The following is a 25094-nucleotide window of genomic DNA, read 5'->3' on the forward strand; positions in this document are numbered from 1 at the left end:
CACGGGTCAAATGGGTCAAGAGCTCTGGCTTGGTGGTAGGGGACTGGCGGCAGGCGAGCCCCCGCCCACCCGCGCTTCAAGCCATCCGGTGGAGCACGGGTCCGCTGCTCTATCTGGGCGTTTACCTTTCTGCCACGCATCCCTCTCCGCCGGAGAACTGGCAGAATTTAGAGGGCGGGGTGATAGAGCGGCTCCGGAAACGGACAGGACTGCTCCGGTGCCTCTCCCTTCGAGGGAGAGCGTTAGTGCTTAATCAACTAGTCCTGTCCATGCTTTGGTACCGGCTCAACACCCTGGTCCCAGCCCCGGCTTTCCTGACCAACCTGCGGACATCGATTCTGGAGTTCTTTTGGTCAGGACTGCACTGGGTCCCTGCAGGGGTTCTCCATCTACCTGTGGAGGAGGGAGGGCAGGGCCTGAAATGTCTGCTTACTCAGGTCCATGTCTTCCGCCTCCAGACCCTGCAGAGGCTCCTTTATGGTGCAGGTAGTCCGGCGTGGAGCATACTGGCGCACGCCTTCCTGCGCCGCTTCCGAGGGCTCCGATACGACCGGCAGCTCCTTTATCTCCATCCGAGAGGTCTTCCGCGAGACCTCTCCGGGCTGCCGGTCTTCTACCAGGACCTCCTCCGGACCTGGAAACTCTTTACAACGAGCAGGTCCGTGGCGGCCACCGAGGGGGCAGATCTCCTCGCGGAGCCCCTGCTACACAACCCCCAGCTCCGTTTGCAGGTGGCGGAGTCCCGCTCGGTGCGCCAGAGGTTGGTCCTGGCAGAGGTCACAAGAGTCGGAGACCTCCTGGACTATGACCGGGGAGACTGGCTGGATCCCCTAACCTTCGCTCAGCGCATGGGGCTTTCCAGACCTTGTACTCCCCGATGCATACTTCAGGAGGTGAAGGCCGCTTTGCCGCCCGCTGCTCGGGTTTATCTCGACCGGGTCCTGCACGAGGGCACGCCCCGCCCACCCACTACCCCAGGCCCGCCGGACCTTTTAATTGGACCCCTCCCCCGTGGACCCAACCGATCCCTTCACCCCTTCACTAGAAGCCGGCTGCACGAGATGCAGCCGGTCTGTTTTCAAACCGCGCCAAGAAAACATCTCTACACACTCGTGCTCCACACCCTTCACGCCCGCACCCTCGTGTCCCGCCCCGATACAAAATGGCGGGACCTCCTGCCACCTTTGGAGGGTGCAGAGCCCCGGTGGGGCAGCCTATATTCCATCTTAGTCCCAAAGCCCGCCGGGGATGTCAGTTGGCGGCTCCTTCACGGAGCCGTGAGCACGGGCGTGTACTTGGCGCGGTTCACCACAATCCCAGACACCTGCCCCTTTTGCGGCGTGAGGGATACCCTGGCACATGTCTACCTGGAGTGTGCCAGGCTGCAGCCCCTATTCCGGCTCCTCACCAATATCTTATTACGTTTTGGTTGCACTTCTCCCCTCACCTTCTCATTTATGCACTCCCTATCCGTGGCCCCACAAAGTCCCGGGATCTCCTGGTCAACCTCCTCCTGGCCCTAGCTAAAATGGCCATCTACAAAACCAGAGTGAGGAGGTTGGCCGATGGAGTCTCCTGTGACTGTGGGGCCTATTTCCGATCCTCGGTCCGTTCACGTATCCGGGCAGAGTTCCTCTGGGCGGCGTCCTCTGACTCCCTTGACGCCTTTGAGGAGCAGTGGGCTCTGTCCGGGGTTCTCTGCTCGGTGTCCCCGTCCGGTTCCCTTCTTTTGACCCTTTGACCGCACTCCTGTCCCTGTTATTTTATTAGTTGTCCCCCGGAATTATTTGGGCATCTAGGTCCTGTGGATCCCCCTTTTAGGCTGGGGGGGACCCTTTAGCAGTGGACGGGCTTCGCCCGCCCACTTCCCGGATCCCAATAAGACTGCTCTCCCATAGCCTTCTAGCTTGGAGGGAGGTGGGAAGCTGCTACTCCTGCTGCTGCTAGGCCCTAAGCTCTCCCTGCTGCTCCAGCTGCTCCCCTGGCTGGGCCAGACAACCCCCATTCTCTGCTACTTGGCTGCTGGACCCCCCACTCTCGGGTGCTGCTACTGCTCCAACTGCAGCCCTGGGGTGGGGCTGCTAGCCCACTCCCCAGAGAGGAGGAGTGAGGGACCCCAGCCACTGCTGTTGTGGACACCACCACCAGCACCACCACCTGAGAGGGGTCCATTCTGCCTGCCTGGACTACAACCTGGAGTTCCTGGAGCTGCTGCTGCTGCAGAGGCCGCTGCCTGGAGCTGCTGAAGCCCGAGGAGGAGAAGAAGAGGATCATCTGCCAGTGGGGCAGCACCTCGAGACTTTGCAGACCACCGTGGAGGGGGCCCTAAGACTGAGTAATTTTCAAACTGTGCTCTTGCGGTGGGGGTTTTGACTGTGTTTGTAGGGACACCGGGGGTGTGGCGTGGAGCTGCCCCCCGATCCATCTGTGTGTCCCCCCCAACCCCCACCACTATTACTACCACCGCTGCCCCCTCCACCACCCCCACTGGCTGTATACCATCTGCCTCAGCTCCTGCCTCTGGACTCAGCTGCTTGCTTGGCTTGCCACGCCCTATTTCCACCCTTTGGGCCAGAAGCAGCAGCCAGCTAAAAAAGACTTGTGCAAGTGCACATGGGCACATGTGCCCCCCCCGGACTGCCTACCCCCCAGCTTTGCCCTTTACTACCTGCCCCATTTGCCACTTGCTTTGCCTCCTCTTTGCCCCAGCCCCCCTTACTAGCTTCAGTTTGTTTGCCTGCCCCGCCCATTTCCTTCTACAGCCTTTGTTTGTTTGCCCCGCCCCAGCCTCTGAAGCTAGCCCCATGGTTTCCCTGTTGTACCTCCAGACCGCTTAACCCCTCGCTCCGTGTGCCCATGCCCCCGCCCATGCGCTTGTGCAATTCCCCATTTCAGTTGCAACCCTCTTCACTGCACCTTCAATGTTGTTGAATCCCCCCCCCATAGTGCACCAAGAGGAGCCGGAATTTCCACCTTGTGTCGGTGACTGACCCCTAACCCCTGATTGCCCCCCGTCCAGCCCACCCCTTTTGGCGCCCTCCTCCCCTGCCTGCAGCCTAGCGGGGAGGAGTGATCGACCTGCTTCCCCTCTCCCCTCCTCCTTTTGATGTCCTCCCTTTCCTCCTTGCTCATGATGGCGGGGGATGAGACGGGTGAGACCACTCCAGCAGCTGGAGCTCCCCCTCCCCCGCCTACCCCTTCGTCACCCCCCCAAGCTTCTACCTCCGCTGCCAAACCATCTGCCACCGCCCCCGCTGGGGCACCAGCAGCGACGGGCACCGGGGTGACCTCCACTGCTGCCACGTCTATCACCCCCTCAGATTTGCAGGGAGTCCTCCCAGCCGGCGGGAAGGGCCAGGGGAAGAAGAAGGGGAAGGGCCCCGCTAAAAAGACCAGGCCCTCCATGGCAGGGGCTGCCCCCAATGCCCCGGCCCCACCGCCGGCTGGGGCGTCCCTCCCCGCTGTTCCCTCCACCAGCTATGCGGGTGTCCCTCCTCCGGCCCCCAGGGCATATGCCCAGGTGGCGGCAGGCCCCCCGCCTGCCGCTACATCATCTCTCCTGCCCACCGCCTCCGCTACCATCTATAGCGGCCGGGGCCCCTTTCCCACCATGACCAGGAAGCACGGCGTCCGTTGCCTCCTGGTGCCCGCCTCGCCCCACGTGGAGAACTATGTGCGGGCGTTGGCGAGGGTGGTGTGGCCCACGGCTATTGTGGGGCCTCCAAAATGTATGGCAAGGTCGTCTTCTTCTTAACATCGGAGGCTGCCGCCCAGGAGGCGGTGGAGAAGGGCCTGGCAGTAGGGGACATCTTTGTCCCCTTAGAGCCGCTAGAGGACCTGGGCGTCCGCCTGGTCCTGACCTCCATCCCTCCCTTTCTCCCCAATGCCGCCCTGTTACCCGCCCTTTCTACCTTGGGAAAGCCCATCTCTGTCATCAGCCCTCTCCCGTTGGGCTGCAAAGACCCTGCCCTCCATCACGTCCTCTCGTTCCGCTGGCAAGTGCAGCTTCAACTGCCGCCGGCGGCGCATGACGGAGAGGCGCTAGAGGGGTCCTTCCTAGTCCCCTACCAGGGGACCCCTTACAGGGTGCATTATTCCATGGGGGAGGCCCGGTGCTACCTCTGCCGGGCGATGGAGCACGTCCAGAGGGACTGCCCCTTGGCCCGGCAAGGAGGGGCATCCGGGACCCCTGAGCCCCGGCAGGGCACCGGCCCCGTCATCGCCGGCGCCCCTGGCTGCCCGGCACCCGAAACCACCCCTCCTCCTTCCCAGTCCACCATTGCTCCCGCTCGGGCCAATAGGGCACCTCCCAACTATGCCCAGACGAGCGGGAGAGCCCCGCCCCCACTGCTTGCAATCTTGCGGGGCCTGTGGAGGAGGGTGTGATAGGGACACTGCCGGGCATGGGAGAGGGCCCGCCCCAAGGGGAATCTTCCCTCCCTTGTGCTGCCCCAGCATCACCCCCTCGAGTCCCTGAGCCATCGCCTCTGCCCCCTGACAGAACCCCTGCTAGCCAGCCCCCAGATGAAGCCATGGAGGGCTGGGCCCTAGTCCAGGGGAAGCGGGGCAAGCGGAAGGCTCGAGCTCCGCTCCTTTCATCTGATGTGGAGGCCCCCCGGAAGACCAGGAAGGGGGGGCACTGATGCCGAGCTTTCCGCTCTACCCACGGGTGTGTTCCATCCACCAGAGCCGCTGGGGAAGACGTGGCAGCACTGGAAGGCAGTATCTCCCCTCCATGGGAGTCCCTCCCCTCCAAGACCCCCGAGGCACCATCTGAAACCCCAGTGTGCCCCGAAGCAATCGTCACGTCAGGTGCCAGCGGGGAGAATCCCAGGGTAGTGGAAAACAATTTCCCGTCCATATATGAGGAGATCGAGGCCCTGGGTCTGACCCCCGTCAGCCGGGGGAGGACGATCTTATGCCAGCGGGCCTCGACCTGGGCGACCTCACTCCAGCCCCCCTTTCCCCATGTTCCCTCCCCCTAACCGTTGCTTCTGCTCCCACCTCCGAGGAGCCCCTGGACTCCTCCATCAATCCGGCTGGAGAGGGCACCCCGCTGAGAGCCGCCGAGCCTGTTGAGGCGATGGCCAGTGCCACGCGGGTGGAACCTGAGCCACCAGGGGCACCCTTCGCTGGTGAGGAGCATTCGACCTCCTTCCCGGGAGAGGGCCATACAGAAGAGAGTCCACCTCCTGATGCCCTGGCTGCCAAATCCACCAGAGAGCTTGCGCCCGGCATCACTGAGAGCCCTCTCCCCGCCCAAACTCTCACATCTAACCCTGCCCCTGCCCTTATCCCGTCCACCTCCCGAGATGTTATTGCCACCCCTGGGACTGTCTCCTTCCCCTTTACAACAGATGACTCCCAGGGAGTGGCCTTTGTGTTTACCCGTCCCAACCCACCAAGGGCTGCTATCCTCCCTCCGCCGCCCCCTATCGCCGCAGTACTCAGGTCAACCCATGAGGAGCCCCGTCGCGCGTCCGCACCCTGTCTGCCCGTCTCGCTGGGCCACGGGGCTGTACCAAGGGCCCCGTCGGGGAGTAACCAGACCATAACCCCAGCCCCCCATGCGCTGCAAGAGGAGTTGCGGAAGTTCCTAGAAGATGTCCGTGGCTCCCGCAACAAAATACAGCTTGCCCTCCAGCGATGGGGGGACTTTAATCAAATCCTCCAGGCAGCAAGGGCCCTCATGGGGGAGGGGAAAAGGATCGGGAGGCAGGGCGCTGCAGCCTACCAGTGGGTCCGCCTCTTCCATGACTCCTTACTCACCTATGGGGTGGGTCACGGACTGCTGCGCGGCCCGCCGGGAGCTGCGAGCGTCCCTGCCGGCGAGGACCCCCCACAGCCCTCCTCATGGCACCCTTTACCATCGCAACATTGATCACCCGCGGCTGTAGGATGGGTCTCTGCAGGTCCCAGGTGCTCTCCTTCCTTCGGGGGGGAGGTACTCTGTGGTTTTCCTGCAGGAGACCCATACGGATCCGACTGTTGAAGACAGCTGGCGGCTGGATTGGGGGGACAGGGTCTACTTTAGCCACCTCACAGTTCGTATGGCTGGAGTGGCGACCCTGTTCTCCCCCGACCTACGGCCCGAAGTGCTGTGGGTCGCCGAGGCTGTGCCGGGCCGCCTGCTGCACCTCCGGGTCCGCATGGAGGGGCTCGTAGTCAACCTTGTCAACATCTTGTCCCCCAGAATTTTTCGGGTATCTAGGTCCTGTGGATCCCCCTTTTAGGCTGGGGGGCATCCTTTAGCAGTGGACGCGCTTCGCCCGCCCACTTCCTGGATCCCAGTAAGACTACTTTTCTATAGCCATCTGGCCTTGCCCCGTCACAATGTTTACAGTAGAAGATTTCAAGTGTGGATAGGATGGAGCATCAACAGAGGCCTGGAGGAAGTTGAAAGACCGAATACCATGACATGAGAGTTCAACGTCACACAAAGAAAACTATGTTGCATAGAAATCAGCCATTAGGGCAGGATCAGCTGAAAGTTCAGTTTAGAATTTACTCTTGTCTAAACTCTCTACAGAAACTAACAATTGGAAAAAAACTTCTTGAGTGCATCCTGAATGTCAACCTTTTTCTTTCTGAGCGGGGATTGGCTTTCTTTGGTTCTAGTCAACATATTGGTGATCGTGCAAATGGAAACTTTCTAGGCACAGTTGAGCTCCTCAGCAAATATGACCTACTTTTATCAGAGCATGTTAAACATATTTGAGAATCGCAAAAGAGTCAAAAGCGCATGCAACTCCAATATCTCTCCACATGCATACAAAATGAGTTTATTGAGGTATGTGGGTTATTCGTACAAACAACAATTCTTGATGAGATTTGAAATGCCAAGTATTTTTCAATCATTGTTGATGCCACTCCAGATTGTTCTCACAAGGAAAAGACTATGGTTATTAAATAAAATAACTATGGTTATTCAACATATTAAGATTGTAGACAGCTCAAAATTTTCAATTGAAGAAAGGTTTATTTTGTTTAATAATTTTATGAGGAAAAAGTGGAAAAGAAATTGCTGCTCAAGTACTAGAAATTCTAGAAAGAATTAAGTTCAATTTTCAGGTCTGCATTGGTCAAGCTTATGATAATGAATCTAATATGGCTGGGAAGTACAAACATGTACAAGCAGTTCTGCTTGAGCATAATTCAAACTGTTTTCTCTCCAGCTGTGGAAACAACACACTAAACCCTGTATGTGTTGACTGTGCTGAATCATGCAAGGAGGCAATTACTTACTTTGGAACTGTTCAGCAAATGGACAGGCTCTTCAGTAGCAATCCACAAAACTGGGCAATTCTGAAGTAGTATCTTCCTGTTTCACTGCATGGGATGTCCAAAACTAGATGGTCTGCACGGATTGATGGTGTTCAACTGGTTGCACAACATTTGAATTCAGTGAGAGAGGCTTTAAATTAGCTTGAATCTCTCAATGTTTACAGTAATCACTGCACAGACTCGAACTGAACTTCAGTCTATTCAGAAGCACATGTCCAAATTTGAATGCATTCTGATGTCATCTTTGTGGATGAAGCTACTTACGATCCACCAAACTAATCTGGTAATTGAAGCACGCAATGCTGTACTTGATGTTGAAAGGGATAACATTGAAAATCTTATCAATGACAGTCAACAGATTTGTGAACAATGGGATGCGATCCTGACTGAGCCCAAATTAGTAGCACAGAATATTGGCATTTCATCTGAGTTCTCCACCAATCGCAACATACCTAATGAATCCGATGCCGAGCAGCATTATAGGGTCAATGTCTTCCTTATCATTGACGCTATTCAATAAGGTCTGACACATCGATTTGAGTCACTGCGACTAATTTGTACCCTTTTTGGGTTTCTTTGGCAGTTCAACGGACTGAGTAATGAAGATCTACTTTCTGCAGCTGAACAATTTCAGTAACATTACAACAAAGAAGTCTCAAAAGATCTCAGTGATGAGGTCATCTTCCTCAAACAAATATATTCAACGAACTTTAATTTGGATTGCAAGCCAAAGGAATTGCTTCAAGAAATACTCGAATTTGGACTCTCTGGGGTGTTTCCTAATATCACAATTGCATTGCATATTTTTGTCAGTTTACCTGCATCGGTGGCTTCAGGTGAATGTACCTTCAACGTGTTAGGTATAAAAAAGTAAAAAAATGTTGGTACTGATTAATATTTTCAATTAGTTGTTTTTAATCATGTATTTTTGAAGTAATGTTAAGTGTATCACTGGTTTTAATAGACTCTAAGATAGAATATATGAACTATGACCCTTGGGATCCATCTTTGTAAGCGAACTTGTTTACAGCTTAGACACTGGAGTCGTCTGGCTCAAACCGGACTAAGCCAGCTTTTCCCACCAGAGCCAACCCCCAACATTCTAATCCCTTAAAATTTTTCCTGCCTTAGAGATTATATAAGATCTTGCTCAGCGCCTGCAAGGTGCTGTCCATTCCAGTGGCAGCACGTGCAAGGTCGGGTCTGCCCAACGTTCCAGAGGTAGAGAGAAGAGTACCATCTATCCCGCAGCAAGGTTGAGGAAGGAGAGACGGATCATCTCTAACCCCGTCACAGTGAATTGAATCCATTTTACCTGTGGGGGGTCCTGCTTTCCTGGTGTCCATCATCCCAAAGGGTCTCCACGTCTGCGACAAAATCCAGCAGTTGTCGGGACTCCCCCGTGGTCCTCCTCAAAGGCTTCGAATTAGTTGGAGAGTAGAAGGTCTACTCTCATCAGCGTCTCCTGGAATCTTTGAGTAAGCAGCAGAACCCTCTAAGAACCACTCCATCCAGCCTAGCAAGGCATAAAAACAGCCTCTACGAGACTGTTAAAGTCTTTTGTGCCTCATAAAAAGAAAGCAGGCCAAATTTACCAAAAATCAATCATCTTTAATTTTTAACTCTAAAAAGGAAGAGGAGAATGTCTTATTCAATAATTACATGAGAACCATCTAGAATTTTTTCAATATTTTTTTCAAAAGTCAGTATGCAATGTAATTCAGTAATGATCTCATTGATTAGCCAAATGACAAGCTTTTCCTGTAAGAATTAAAATTATCTTATAGCAGCTATACACATGAACACTAAAATTCCATTACAATGCCCTTATAATCAACCTTCAAAAAGGAAAGAGTACCATTCACAACATGACATGCATCCGACGAAGTGGGTATTCACCCACGAAAGCTCATGCTCCAATACGTCTGTTAGTCTATAAGGTGCCACAGGACTCTTTGCTATCCGCAGCAGGATTCAATTTAGGATTAGACAGTTATGTGACTAGGATTAGTAAAGATGTGCAATTTATACTAGTTAGGATAAGCATTTTTGAGAGATAAAACCTCATGCTTGATATTAGAGTCTTCCCAAAGGTGTAATTACCAACATTACAATTTATGGCATATTTTAAACTTTCCTCTGAAGTCTCTGATGCGAGCCGCTGTCAGACAGTCAGGAATGCAAGAATCCAGCACCATTCCTTAAAAATAGTGTTTGAACTATTAATTCTGAAGAAAGAAAACTGTATTTGATGTGCTGGTTGATATGTATCTACTTATATTCAATCTACTTTGTCATTATGGGAGCTAGCACTACCTCAAATGAGAAAGCATTCAACTAGTTTCTAATGAATCAGTGTTTCATCAAATTGACACAGATCCATATAATCTTTTTAGTGCTTGAAGTTTTAGCTTGTTTCCCTTCATGTCACAAATGCAGTCATGGTTTTGTGGTCTATAATTAAGAAACCAAGACAAAAGTTTCTTTGTATACAAACTCTTAAAAATACAGCTTGATTCAGACAGCCCTGCCTTACATTTTTAGGATCAAGTTGATACTTAATAGGCGAAGGATAATTTAGTCAATAAGCATTTGCAATAACCAGTGATTTGTAGGTGTTTCAGAATACCTGTGTCTAAAAAATGAAACATTTTAAAAAGAGGTTTCAGAGTAGCAGCCGTGTTAGTCTGTATTCGCAAAAAGAAAAGGAGTACTTGTGGCACCTTAGAGACTAACAAATTTATTAGAGCATAAGCTTTCGTGAGCTACAGCTCACTTCATCGGATGCATTTGGTGGAAAAAAACAGGAGAGATTTATATACACACACACAGAGAACATGAAACAATGGGTTTATCATACACACTGTAAGGAGAGTGATCACTTAAGATAAGCCATCACCCACAGCAGGGGGGGGAAAGGAGGAAAACCTTCCATGGTGACAAGCAGGTAGGCTAATTCCAGCAGTTAACAAGAATATCAGAGGAACAGTGGGGGGTGGGGTGGGGGGAGAAATACCATGGGGAAATAGTTTTACTTTGTGTAATGACTCATCCATTCCCAGTCTCTATTCAAGCCTAAGTTAATTGTATCCAGTTTGCAAATTAATTCCAATTCAGCAGTCTCTCGTTGGAGTCTGTTTTTGAAGCTTTTTTGTTGAAGTATAGCCACTCTTAGGTCTGTGATCGAGTGACCGGAGAGATTGAAGTGTTCTCCAACTGGTTTTTGAATGTTATAATTCATGATTTCAACAATTTCCATCCCACCATCAACCTCAGCCTGGACCAGTCCACACAAGAGATCCACTTCCTGGACACTACGGTGCTAATAAGCGGTGGTCACATAAACACCACCCTATATCGGAAACCTTATCTTAAGTGATCACTCTCCTTACAGTGTGTATGATAAACCCATTGTTTCATGTTCTCTGTGTGTGTGTATATAAATCTCTCCTGTTTTTTCCACCAAATGCATCCGATGAAGTGAGCTGTAGCTCACGAAAGCTTATGCTCTAATAAATTTGTTAGTCTCTAAGGTGCCACAAGTTCTCCTTTTCTTTTTGCGAATACAGACTAACACGGCTGCTACTCTGAAACCTGCGAAGTAATGAGAGCCCAGGCCCTGCAGGGCTCCTGCTGGCGGGGGCGGCATAACTTGCCCCCCACATCCGGAAAGCAGGCAGTTCAGTTGCAGCCCCCTCATGAGACACGTGGGGGAGGCACGGAGACGAGCACTTCGGGCCCTTCTTGCTCAGCCTGACGTCCCCCCTCCCCCAGCCGCGCCCGGGAGACTGCCCAGCTCGCGGGCCCCCACACGGCCCGTGCTGGGTCGGGGAGACCCTTTCGCCCCGCCCCATCCCCCAACGGTTCCAGAAGGGGACGCCACAGCTGCAGCCCTCGCCCGCTTCCCGCCCCAAAACCCCGGCCCGCAACCACAGCAAGCTGGGGCGGCAGGAAGGGGCGCTCCTCCCAGAGCTCCCACACGATTGGACGGCAGGACTGTCAGCGGCTGAAGACTGATTGGCTGGTTCTGCCCCTAAATTTCCGCCCCCGCGCCCCGCCCCGGAGAGACTGTGTCGCGTCAGCGCCCCCTAAGGGTAGGAGGGCGGCGCTGCGGCGGCCCCTTCATCTCGGACCGGCTCAGGGCCGCTCGAGTCTCGCCGCAGATTCTGGCCGTGCTGAGGCGAAGGGGGCGGGGGGAGGGGGGCGAGGCTCAGAAATAGCCCGATGAGCGCAGCGGCGGGGCTGAGCCGTGGGGTGGAGGCGGCAGCAGTTATTACCAGCCGCAAACCAGGCGCCGCCGCCGCAGCAGCAGCAGCAGGAGGAGGAGGAGGAGGGGAGCTCCCGGGCGCTCTGCATGGGATGAGGAGGGGGGTCAGCCATGGCCAGCCGCGGCAGCTGCCCTGAGGAGGAGGAGGAGGAGGAGAGGGAGAGGGAGAGGGAGGAAGCCGCCCTGAAGAAGCTGATCGTTCGCCTCACGAACGTGCAGGAGGGGACGCCGCTGGAGAGCTTGCTGCAGACGCTGGAGGACCTGCTGGCCTTGGCCCACCGGCCCCGCGGTGAGGTTCCTGTCCGGGCGGGTCGGGCGCCCCCCTAGGGCTCCCCCGCTCTGGCCCGGCGAGTAACGGGCTCTGGTTTTGTTTCCTCCCCCCGCAGCGCCCAGGCTGTTCGGCGGCCGAAACGTCCACGTGCCCTTGTTGCTGGTGTTGGACTCCTACCCGCGAGTGGTCGCGGTGCAGCAGGTAAACGCCTTGGGCTGCCTCCCCTCCATCCCCGGCTGCCTCCCCTCCATCCCCGGCTGCCCCTTTGGGAGCGATAAGAAAAGGAGGACTTGGGGCACCTGAGAGACTAACCAATTTATTTGAGCATAAGCTTCCGTGAGCTACAGCTCACTTCATCGGATGCACAGTAAATGCATATCCGAGGAAGTGAGCTGTAGCTCACGAAAGCTTATGCTCAAATAAATTGGTTAGTCTCTCAGGTGCCCCAAGTCCTCCTTTTCTTTTTGCAGATACAGACTAACACGGCTGCTACTCTGAAACCTGTCATTTTGGGAGCGGTGGGGCCAAGCCCCAGCTCCCCGCAGCTTCGCGGGAAGTTTGGTTTCAGAGCCAAACTGTGCGGCTGGTCCTGATTTTTCTAATGAGCCAAATCAAACGTTTGGGAAGGTCCAGCTCCGTGCCGGACAGTAACGATCAGCGACGACGGTAAAATTAAGCTCTTACCAGGGCGGGGCCTCTGCTGGAAGGGGCGGGGCTGCGGGGGGGGCGGGGGCCAGAGACCCCCAGCCAGCCCGTCTGCGCTGCCTGCCGGGCCTCCAGCAGCGACTGAAAGGGTCCGGGGCTCCGGCCGTCGCTGCCCCGTTTGCGCCCCCCACATCGGCGGCCCTGCAGGTAGGGACCCGGCAGAGCCGCCGTTGCGGGGTGCAAAAGGGGCAGCGAAGTTAAAGCGCGCTGCCGCAGCAGCACTTTAAGCAGGGTCCCTAAAGCGCTGCCCCAGCAGTGTTTTAAAGTTAGTGGTACCGGCCGGTACCAGCGGCCACTTTTTACCTGTAGGCAGTACTGCCTTACTTTCACCCCTGGTAACAATACACACAGCCTTTCCTACCACATGGGTAGTTACACGTGTGTGAAAACACTCATACAGTATTGTACATCAATAGCCTCCGTGCAAATGCTTCTGCTAACTCTATGGCCACTACGTAGATGACATAACATGAGAAAATATTACTGTAAGAAGATAAATACAACAAAACTATAGCTCCGGGCCACCAAATGTTAGCAGTTCTGTACGGTCACCACTAGATGTTCCAGTAAAGAAACGCATGACAAAGGGCAGCACATCTGTTTTTGTTTTTTTTTTTCCTCCCCCACTACATCCGACCAATTGGGTATTCACCCGCAAAAGCTTATGCTCCAATACGTCTGTTAGTCTATAAAGTGCCACAGGACTCTTTGCCACATTAAAGAGAGAGACACAGAAGTGGATTAAAAATAAATAACAATCTACCATTTACCATTTAAATCTGTGGAATTCAGTTAGCCAAGTTGCTATATTTCTTCTGTGTCAAATTACTTGGAAAATTTTAAGGAACAGATTATAATAGGTTCCACTATTACATTATACTAATAATATTATGAATATATTCTACTATTATCATGGACCACTGCTCTAGAATACTAATGATTTTTAATGGCTAAGGTTTGTTGTCACTTGTTGTTTGCTTATTTGAATTATTTTCTTTTGCTTTCTAAATACTAAACCAAAATAAAATGAACAAGTATATTTATAAATTATGTAAGTACTGTATTGCACAAATTTCCAAATCACATAGGGTGTCATATGCTACAAATGTGATACAATATTGGATATATTCCAATATTGTTCTTAAACATAGCAGGGTGTGTTAAGGAAGTGACATCTGACTTAAATAGCCACTGTCGCGCACAGGAGAACCTCCGAAACAAAGCAGGGGAAATTCTGCAGTTCAAGATTCTGCTTGGTTATCTTTGTAATATAAGACTGACTCATTTTCATATTAAATATTGCAGGTGCTTTTCCAGGTCATTGCCAGAAAACACATATAAAACAGATCCTTCCTGTCAATCACATAAAATAAAATGACAGGTTTCAGAGTAGCAACCGTGTTAGTCTGTATTTGCAAAAAGAAAAGGAGGACTTGTGGCACCTTAGAGACTAACAAATTTATTTGAGCATAAGCTTTTGTGAGCTCCAGCTCACTTCATCAGATGCATCAGTGGAAAATACAGTGGGGAGATTTATATACACACACAGAGAACATGAAACAATGGGTTTTATCATACACACTGTAAGGAGAGTGATCACTTAAGATGAGCTATTACCAGCGGCGGGCGGGGGAGAAAACCTTTTGTGGTGATAATCAAGGTGGGCCATTTCCAGCAGTTGACAAAAACGTCTGAGGAACAGCGGGGAGTAAGGGGGGGGGGGAAATAACATGGGGAAATAGTTTTACTTTGTGTAATGACTCATCCATTCCCAGTCTCTACTCAAGCCTAAGTTAATTGTATCCAGTTTGCAAATTAATTCCAATTCAGCAGTCTCTCAGATTCTGTTCTTGAAGTTTTTTTTGTTGAAGAATAGCCACTCTCAGGTCTATAATCGTTTAATCGACCAGAGAGATTGAAGATTCTCCGACTGGTTTTTGAATGTTATAATTCTTGATGTCTGATTTGTGTCCGTTTATTCTTTTACGTAGAGACTGTCCAGTTTGACCAACGTACGTGGCAGAGGGGCATTGCTGGCACATGATGGCCTATATCACATTGGTATATGCGCAGGTGAACGAGCCTCTGATAGTGTGGCTGATGTGATTAGGCCCTATGATGGCGTCCCCTGAATAGATATGTGGACAGAGTTGGCAACGGGCTTTGTTGCAAGGATAGGTTCCTGGGTTAGTGATTCTGTTGTGTGGTGTGTGTGGTTGCTGGTGAGTATTTGCTTCAGGTTGGGGGGCTGTCTGTAAGCAAGGACTGGCCTGTCTCCCAAGTTCTGGGAGAGTGATGGGTCGTCCTTCAGGATAGGTTGTAGATCCTTGATGATGCATTGGAAAGGTTTTAGTTGGGAGCTGAAGGTGATGGCTAGTGGCGTTATTTTCTTTGTTGGGCTTGTCCTGTAGTAGGTGACTTCTGGGTACTCTTCTCGCTCTGTCAGTATGTTTCTTCACTTCAGCAGGTGGGTATTGTAGTTGTAAGAATGCTTGATAGAGATCTTGTAGGTGTTTGTCTCTGTCTGAGGGGTTGGGGCAAATGCGGTTGTATCATAGAGCTTGGCTGTGGACAAAGGATAGTGTGGTGTGATCTGGGTGAAAGCTTGAGGCATGTAGGTAGGAATAGCGGTCAGTAGGTTTCCGGTATAGAGTGGTGTTTATGTGACCATCACTTATTAGCACCGTAGTGTCCAGGAAGTGGATCTCTTGTCCAGGCTGAGGTTGATGGTGGAATGGAAATTGTTGAAATCATGGTGGAATTTCTCAAGGGCTTCTTTTCCATGGATCCAGATGATGAAGATGTCATCAGTGTAGCGCAAGTAGAGTAGGGGCATTAGGGGACGAGAGCAGAGGAAGTTTTTTTCTAAGCTGGCCATAAAAAGGTTGGCATACTGTGGGGCCATTCGGGTACCCATCGCAGTGCCGTTGATTTGAAGGTTGATTTGAAGTTGTTCCCAAATGTGTGGGTGAGGACAAAGTCACAAAGTTCAGCCACCAGGTTAGGTGTGACATTATCGGGTGGACGGCTTGTAGTCCATCTTTGTGTGGAATGTTGGTGTAGAGGGCTTCTACATCCATAGTGGCCAGGATGGTGTTTTCAGGAAGATCACTGATGGATTGTAGTTTCCTCAGGAAGTCAGTGGTGTCTCGAAGATAGCTGGGAGTGCTGGTAGCGTAGGGCCTGAGGAGGCAGTCTACATAGCCAGACAATCCTGCTGTCGGGGTGCCAATGCTTGAGATGGGGGGTCCAGGATTTCCAGGTTTATGGATCTTGGGTAGCAGATAGAAAATGGGGTCGGGGTTCCAGGGGTGTGACTGTGTGGATTTGTTCTTGTACATTGGTCAAACTGGACAGTCTCTACGTAAAAGAATAAATGGACACAAATCAGACGTCAAGAATTATAACATTCAAAAACCAGTCGGAGAACACTTCATTCTCTCCGGTCACTCGATTACAGACCTGAGGGTGGCTATCCTTCAACAAAAAAGCTTCAAAAACAGACTCCAACGAGAGACTGCTGAATTGGAATTAATTTGCAAACTGGATACAATTAACTTAGGCTTGAATAGAGACTGGGAGTGGATTGGTCATTACACAAAGTAAAACTATTTCCCCATGTTATTCCCCTCACCCCCCACTGTTCCTCAGATGTTCTTGTCAACTGCTGGAAATGGCCCACCTTGATTATCATCACAAAAGATTTTCTTCCTTCCCCTCCCCCCACTTCCTACTGGTAATAGCAGGATGATAAAACCCATTGTTTCATGTTCTCTGTGTGTATGTATATAAATCTCCCCACTGTATTTTCCACTGAATGCATCCGATGAAGTGAGCTGTAGCTCACGAAAGCTTATGCTCAAATAATTTTGTTAGTCTCTAAGGTGCCACAAGTACTCCTTATAAAATAAAATGTATGTTACTCCCAAAGGATATTTACAGATAATATGACCTCTGTAGGGCTGGTTTGTATTTTTTTTTTTTTTTAAATAAATGTGAATGATTGCAACTTTTTTCACCTTTTAAAAATTTCAGTTTGTTAGTAAGAAAAATATAAATATCCCCCAGAAATATCTATTTTAAATAATGGGAAAGGCCGAAGTTAAAACACAGACAATTAAAAAAATTCAAAGTAAGCAATACAAAGAATACAATTTATTCTTGACTCTCCTTGTGATGTATAGTTATTGTAATAATAATGAAATAGTAATTCTTTGCACAACCTTTCCGTTGAGGATCTCAGAGCAGTGTTGGGAATCTGAAACTTTAATTTCCTGGCTCACTATTCAATCATCATGTAGGTAAGGGATTTATAGATCCATTACTTTTAGGATTGAACGCAGCAGTTGTTAAGCAATAGCAAAACGATGCAGAAGTTTAGAATAGAAAGTAAAAAAATATCTCAAACTGAAACTTTAGGGGAAATTTTGAAAAACTGCATAAGGGAGAAAGTAATGACTGTACCTGAGCTGCAAGTGCAGGACACTGAGATAATATCTTTAATTCACCTTTAATAATTGGTTTTAAAATGAAGTTTCAGCCTTCTGTCTGAATTTCTTAACCTTTATGAGTTTACTTTAAGGGGCCACAAAAAGTCTAAGGTTTAACCAAGCCTATAGTTAGTATACAACTCAAATCCTTCACATCACAAAATGCTGCAGCCACCCTTTCCTCTGCTCCCTAATGCTGTAACAATTTTAAATATACTATGCACTAACTGTGCTCAATCTTCCCTGCTTCATCCATTGTGATTCAGTGACGATAACTGGGATTCTTGAGTCTGAATTTATGGTGGGGACAGTGTGCTGTACAGTAGCGCCTCACTTAACATCGTCCTGGTTAACGTTGTTTCGTTGCTACGTTGCTGATCTATTGGAGAACATGCTCATTTTAAAGTTGCACAATGCTCCCTTATAACATTATTTGGCAGCCACCTACTTTGTCCACTACTTTCAGGAAGAGCAGCCCATTGGAGCTAGCTAGTGGGAGCTTGGAACCAGGGTGGACCGGCAGCCTCCCTATCCGCTCCCCTAAGTTCCCTGTGCAGCAGCCGCCCAGCAGGCTATCAATTGCCGGCAGTTCAGCTGTCCCTCCCCCCCACTGCCCTGTGCTGCTCCTGCCCTCTGCCTTGGAGCTGCTTCCAGGAGCCTCCTGCTTGCTGTGTGGGGGGAGGGAGAAGGAGGGGTGCTAATGTCAGGGTGTTGTCGACCCCCCCGCTCCTGTACCCCATCTCCATAGAGCCGGGGTGGTGGGAGGGGAGTGGAAACGACAGGGCTCAGGACAGAGGGAGCTTGCTGGCAGCAGCTGCTGTCTCAACTTGCTTATCTACTTAAAAAGGCAGTGTACTTACTTAAAGGGGCAATGGCCGTCTCTCTCTCACACACACGATATATGTCTCTGTCTCTCTGCCATGCTGTGTCTCCTCCCTTCATTCATGCTGCCTTGTAGAATGTGAGGCTACATTAACAACAATGTGTTAACCCTTGGGGCTCAGCCCAGTGGTAGTTCGTTCATCCTTTAGCAATAAGGCATTCCCTGATCCCCAATATCCCACCCTCTGACTCCACCACCTCAACCAAGCTTCACAATCATCATTGCTGTGTACAGTATTTAAATTGTTTGTTTAAAACTTATACTGTGAGAGAGAGAGAGTGTGTGTGTGTGTATATGGATGGATAGATAGTCTTTTGTCTGGCGAAATTTTTTTACCTGGAACCGAACCCCACCTATTTACATTTAATTCTTTTGGGGAAATTGGATTCGCTTAACGTTGTTTCGCTTAAAGTAGCATTTTTCAGGAACATAACTACAACAATAAGCAAGGAGTTACTGTAGATGCTCCATTTTTCTACAGCATATTTACACTAACAACTGCTTTTCAATGTACACGTTAATGGATCAGTAGCTCTTTCTGATTTGTGACACTGGAGTGAAAATGACCAATGTTTTGAGATTTGTCTGAGTAAGAGCAGTGTCTGGATTGATTAACAAATTTCCTTCTGGCTCAGCTTGCCACGCAATGATTTGCTGCTGTATCATCAACTCACACAAAGTGAACCTCTACTTCTTAGTAGATCAATATTGTAAATACCAAGGCAAGTTGGACTATTAATACAGACCTCACAAACTTCTCTACAAACAGTGGGAAAGTTACTGATCTCCAATAAGTCAAAAATAATAATGCCTTAGACAGAATAGATACCATATTTAGTAAGTACTGAACAACTACTGTTTCTGCGATCACTGACTGTCACAGATTGATGCTGCTTAAATAATAGAGGACAAGACATGTTTAAATTCAAGTAAGTGAGTGGCTATCATTGAAACATTACTGCCTCAATTCACTACGCATACTAGTAATGAAAAGGGAACCAATTTTAAAATAACAGAATATTAGTAATGCCATCAAATGGGGCCTTATGTAAATGATCCACTTTAGTACCTGTAAGAAAGTTTTTTTATTTATTTCTTTTCTTTTTAATTTAGGCTCGGACAATTTATTTAAGATACAATCATTTGCTTACAGTGTTACTAGACAAAGGCTAAGAACCCTAAAAGCCCGGGGGAGGGGAGTTATATCAACATTGCAAGAGGGATCTTATGTTAACACAGGGGTGGACAAACTTTTTGGCCTGAGGGCCATATCTGGGAATATAAATTGTATGGTGGGCCATGAACGCTCACAAAATTTGGGTTGGGGTGCAGGAGGGTGTGAGGGCTCTGGTTGGGGGTGCAGGCTCCGGGGTGGGGCCAGAAATGAGGAGTTCAGGGTGCAGGTGGGGGATCCGGGCTCTGGGGTGACACTGCGGATGAGGAGTTTGGGGTGCAGGAGGTGATCCGGGCAGGGACTGAGGGGTTCAAAGGGTGGGAGGGGGATCAGAGTTGGGGCAGGTGGTTGGGACACAGGGAGAGGCTCAGGAGTGCAAGCTCCAGGCGGTGCTTACCTCAAGCAGCTGCCGGAAGCAGCAGCATGTCCCTTCTCCAGCTCCTACATGGAGATGCGGCCAGAAGGCTCTGCACGCTGCCCCGATTTGAAGGCACTGTCCCTGCAGCTCCCATTGGCTGCAGTTCCTGGCCAATGGGAGCTGCAGGGGCAGCACTTGGGATGGGGGCAGCATGCAGGGCGGAGGCCCCTGGTTACCCCACATGTAGGAGCCGCTGTTTCCGGGAGCTGTGTGGAATGGCCCCCGACCCTGCTCTCTGGCTGGAGTTGGGCAAGCCCCAGATCCCGCTCCCCAGTGGGAGCGTGAGGGCCAGATTAAAACGGGTGGTGGGCCAGATGCGGGCCGTAGTTTGCCCACCCCTGTCTTAGCACATTAGATGCTTGCTTTACATTTTTCAGTATGTACTGGGTCCTTAAAATAATAATTTGGTATGATACAAATCTGAATTTTATAAGGAAAATGTTTTAGGGAACAAGAAGGGGGAACTAAAAAAACCCCAGGTATAAAGCTAATTTTTATAATGTTCTACATTTTATAAAGAACAGTAGAGTTAAATGAGGCGAGGGCAGGGGGAGACTTTCAAAATATAGTCTTTGTTAAGCAATGCAAACACATTCTTTAGTGACCAGTACACTGTACTTAGTTTAGCAGCTGGAAAAGGGAAGACGTTTTGAACATGAAAGCCTTATGATATTTCCAGTTTGTTCTATAACTATGTATGGTTAACATGATTTCAGAGGTCTGTAACAGTAATCTTTTGTGACATTTTTTACATTTAAACATGACCTACAATTAAAATAAATTGACAATAACAAGTCATCAGTATTTGTTTTTCACAGAACCAGACAATACTTGAAACGATTCGTTTCTGAAACACGCATTCCATAACTATTTAAAATAATAATTCTATGTAGCCAAAATATCTTTTCTTAGGGATTTATTGTGGCTTTAAGGCACATAGTCCTATCGTGTGGGAAGTGCATCAGGAGCTCAGGGTGGCATTTTGTCTGATTTAGAAACAACGCCTCTGGGAAGCATAGCTTCTATGCCACCTTTTGCAAGAGTGCTGGATTCATTTTTCCCATTCTATGTGGGACGATGGCCTTCTTCTGCCCTGTTCTTCATTCATTTTGCAGATGTTAGAACCACCTGAGAGTGAGGAGGGTCTTTTGGAGTTCTTGCATTTAGAGGACTGCAAGGGACAGATTCTGTGCAATTCCTGCACAGATGTGCAAAGGGGGGGGAGGTTCCTGTGCTCTCTCCCTTTTCCACCATCTCCTCCTTCTGAACCTTCTTGCACCTGTTCAGGTCCAAGCACAATCCAGCTTTCTATATGTGGTTGAGCCTGTTGTGGAAAGAATGTTCTGAAGGAACCTATGTTGGTTTGAAAGTGATAACTTAGTTACTGTCACTTATTAATTGTATTTTTGTCTTGATTATGGAGGATTACGTAACAAAAGTATACGTATCTAGGTAGGTGTGTGTGTGTGTGTGTGTGTGTGTGTGTATATAGAGAGAGAGAGAGAGAGAGAGAGAGAGTGTGCGTCCGTCCGTCCAATTATGGAATGAATTGGTGTCCTCCAAGTGACCAAATAGCTGAAATGCAAAATCACCTACGACAAATGATACCCTTACTGTCAGTCTCAGAGGCAGGGGTGTCCCGTCCATATAGGTGAACGAGGCGGTTGCCTAGGGTGCCAAGTTAAATGGGGCACCAAATTCGAGGGGAAAAAATCAAATACAAAAAAAAATAAAATGGAAAAAAAAAATGAAAAATGGGAAAACATACAAATAAAATAACAAAGATGTCATTATTGCAATTCCCATGCTTGTATGGAGGGAATATGAATTATAATTCATTTCTCTACATTTCTAAGAATTTATTAATATGTCAAATCTTTTATTTACTGCAAAAATAAATAATATTTTAGCGATTTTTATCCAATTTGCGATGTAGGGTCAAGATGACCCACTCTGCAGATTTGATAAGCAATAACTCAGCCACAAGGAAACACATCCGCCAGTGGCAAGAACTGCAATGCTAGTAACACCACACTCAAATATACATCAAGGTCGCATAGCCAGAAATTCATGTAGAGCGGAGATATCATGAGTTGATATACATCAAACAGTCATTTTAACACACGTCACAGGTAGATGGTTAAGAATTGAGTGAATACTGGGAAAATTGTTTCTTGGTGCCAAAGAATAACATTTTTCAGCATTATAAATCCAAAATGTGAGTATCTTTAAGCGTTATTAAACCTTAGCGTTATTATTGGGCTGTATAATTATGAACTTTTCTTTATTATAACTGGTTCACATGTAATAAATAAGGTCCATAAAAGAAAAGTAACAGCGTTAACGCTTAATAGACTACGAAAGTGATGACATCACACTCCAAGCGGGTAACTGCAAAGATGGGGATTACTTTCCAAACAACCGGTGTTGGGTTATAACATCAAAAAAGGTCATTTTGTTTCCATGTAAATGCTGTAACTAACTGTTTTAATAGGTAAGTGAGTGTATGTTACCAATCATTAAACCTTTTAAGCAGTGAAAGATGTGTTGGGATGGCTGCAATGTGATTTAAATCACCAACCATGTGGTGTGTCACCCATCCTTAATGCTATAATGCTTGCAGTTGGGAGCACAGTTAGTACATAACAATATTCAAATGCCCCATGGCAGAAAGAGGAAAAAGAAAACCCTCAGGAACTGAGTATCATAAACAAAAGGCTGAGAAGGAAAAGGACCAAGCAAAACAGCATATCTGTTTAATATGAAATATCTTCTCTTTTTAATCCAAATAAAGATGGAAGCAGTTCACAGCATCCAGATGAAGGAATTTTATTTGGAGAGGAGGCTAGCTCACATCCGCATGGCAGCAGTTTGGAAACTCAAGATGATGGAAACTTATTTCTAGATGAAGGCAGCTCACAGCATCAGACTGATATGGAAGTGGAGAAAATGTATTCACCTTTAGAGACACATGCAGAAATTGAAGTAAATGAAGTAGAAGGAAGAAAGGATGAAGAAGTTACAAACAAGTTACAGTATGGGGACTTAGCTTCATTGCCCAGATGTGATGACAGTGTGTGGCAAATTCTCTTGAAACATGGACCCAAACAAGTTCATGCATTTCTCTTCCCTAAGGATGGAAATAAAAGAAAATTCTCTGCTCAGCATTACAAGAGGAAACTCATTAATGGGGAAAATATTCATCAAAACTGATTACAATATTCAGTGTCGAAGGACTCTGTGTTTTGCTTTTGCTGCAAGTTTAAAAATAAAGCAATTGGTACATCACTTACTGAAAATGGTTCGAAGGACTGGAAAAACATATCTTCAATTCTCTCTTCACATGAAAGAAGTACAGAACATTTTGGAATGTTTTCAAAATTGGAAAGAACTTGAATTACGATTTGAAAAAAGGAAAAACTATCCGTGAAGAAAATTTACATGTGATCAAGGAAAGAAGAATATTGGCAACAAATATTTAGAGCATCTGATTGCTTTAGTGAGCGTTCTCAGTGGGCAAAATTTAGCATTCCGCAGCCACAGTAGAAATGAAAAATTATATACTCCAGGTAGTGGAAACTTTTTAAAATTTGTTGAATACCTAGTTTTGTTAGATGCTCCTTCATGACTGGATCAATGTAAAATAACTGATCATGAATCACCAGTTCATTACTTACGGAAAAAAATATGCAGAATGAAGTGATTCAAATCCTAGCAAATGCTGTTAAAGAGAAAATTGTAGAAGCTGCCCATTCTGCAAAATACTTTTCAATAATACTGGACTGTACACCAGATGTGACTCATGTTGAACAAATGCCAATGATCATTCGTTTTCTGGATATGGAAAAGTCTGCAGATGAAATGTAATGTTGAAGTGCTCATAAAGGAACATTTTTTGGGTTTCGTACCACTGAAGGAGACAACTGGAGCATTTATGACTGAAACTATTCTACAAGAGCTTGAAACAATGTCATTATCTGTTGAAAACTTAAGTGGCCAAGGTTACCATAATGGAAGTAATATGAAGGGTAAAGACAATGGTGTGCAAAGAAGAATGATGGAAATCAATCCAAGGGCCTTTTTTGTTCCTTGCAATGCACATTCTCTGAATTTGGTTGTCAATGATGCTGCTACATGCTATTTGGAGGCAAGCAGTTTCTTTGACCTGGTGCAATGTGTTTGTGGTTTTTCTCAGGCTCAACACGCCGTTGGGAAATTCTGAATTGCTGTATGAATTCTCTAACTGTGAAACCAATTAGTCAGACAAGATGGGAGAGTCGCATTGATGCTTTGAAGCCTCTTCTCTATGAACTTGGAAATATTTGTGATGCCCTAATTGAAATTTCTGATACTACCTTTACTGGATCATCTGGCAATTCGGCATGTTCAGATGCAGAAGCTCTTGCAAATGGCCTTTCCAAGTTCAAATTTGTGACTTGACTCACTTTGTGGAATAATATCCTTTCGAGATTAACCTCACTAGTAAGCAGCTTCAGGAAAAGAACTTGAGCATACATTCTGCTATTCAAAAACTGCAGCAAACTAAAAATATTCTGGGAATTCAGAAGTGATGAAGGGTTCAAAAGAACACTGGTAGATTCTCTCGAGCTTGCTTAAGAAATAGACTTTCTGACAGAATTTGAACCAGAGCCAGTTCGCATTCTGGAAAAGAAACAGCAGTTTTCATATGAAGGACGAGACAAACCCATTCACAATCCAAAACAAAGGTTCAAAGTGAATTTCTACTTCGCAGTCCTTGATACTGCTATTCATTCAGTTGATGAAAGATTTCAACAGATGCAGCAGCTAGAGTCAGTGTTTGGCTTTCTATATGATATTCACAGCTTGCAAAAGAAAACAGCAAAACAGATAAGAGAATTTTGTATAAAACTGGAGTCGGCATTTACTCATGGAAGATTGAAAAGACAGTGATGTTACAGATTTGTCTAGTGAGCTTCAGGCTTTTTCAAAGTAGCAGCCGTGTTAGTCTGTATTCGCAAAAAGAAAAGGAGTACTTGTGGCACCTTAGACTAACAAATTTATTTGAGCATAAAGCTTATGCTCAGATAAATTTGTTAGTCTCTAAGGTGCCACAAGTACTCCTTTTCTTTTTAGGCTTTTTCAAGATGACTTAAACATTCCACTCCTGAAGAAGTACTGAAGTTTGTTTGTGAAAATAAACTCACAGTTTTCCAAACTTTTTTTATAGCTCTACGCATTCTTTTATTTTTGCCAGTTTCCGTAGCTAGTGGGGAACGTAGCTTCTCAAAGTTAAAATTGATAAAAACATATGTGTTCAACAATGGTGCAAGAGAGACTTGTTGGACTTGCAACAATGTCAATAGAGCATGAAATAGCTGGAAAACTGGATCTAAAAGAACTAGTGACTGAATTTTCAAAACTTAAAGTAAGAAAAGACATTGTTTTAAGAGCACAGTGTTTTTTATTCGGAGTGTTTTTTAAATACAGGTTAAAGTTTATTGAAGAGTTTTCTTATTTTCTTCTATATTGGATGTGGTGGTAATGGCAGTTAAAGCAGGATAGTGTAATGGATTATTTTGGATTTGTAATAATAAAAATTATAATTAACATTTTTAATGCA

The 25094-nt window shown here is 47.7% G+C and overlaps 1 protein-coding gene and 1 long non-coding RNA gene across 2 annotated transcripts in view; one reads left to right on the forward strand and one right to left on the reverse strand.

Moving 5' to 3' along the window:
• The window catches only part of LOC122456597, a 54397-nt gene extending 44478 nt beyond the window's left edge, over nt 1–9919 (reverse strand). Inside the window, exon 1 of the long non-coding RNA XR_006275559.1 lies at nt 8600–9919. This is a non-coding gene — a long non-coding RNA (uncharacterized LOC122456597). The remainder of the gene's footprint in view (nt 1–8599) is intronic.
• A 1513-nt stretch (nt 9920–11432) lies between these two features.
• Nucleotides 11433–25094, forward strand: part of LRRK2 (leucine rich repeat kinase 2) — a 133633-nt gene continuing 119971 nt past the window's right edge. Inside the window, 3 exon segments of the mRNA XM_038415017.2 lie at nt 11433–11652; nt 11654–11840; nt 11938–12023. Coding sequence (XP_038270945.2) covers nt 11509–11652; nt 11654–11840; nt 11938–12023 — 417 coding nt within the window. The 5' untranslated portion in view covers nt 11433–11508.

Source organism: Dermochelys coriacea, chromosome 1, assembly GCF_009764565.3.
Source record: "Dermochelys coriacea isolate rDerCor1 chromosome 1, rDerCor1.pri.v4, whole genome shotgun sequence".
Taxonomy (NCBI): domain Eukaryota; kingdom Metazoa; phylum Chordata; order Testudines; family Dermochelyidae; genus Dermochelys; species Dermochelys coriacea.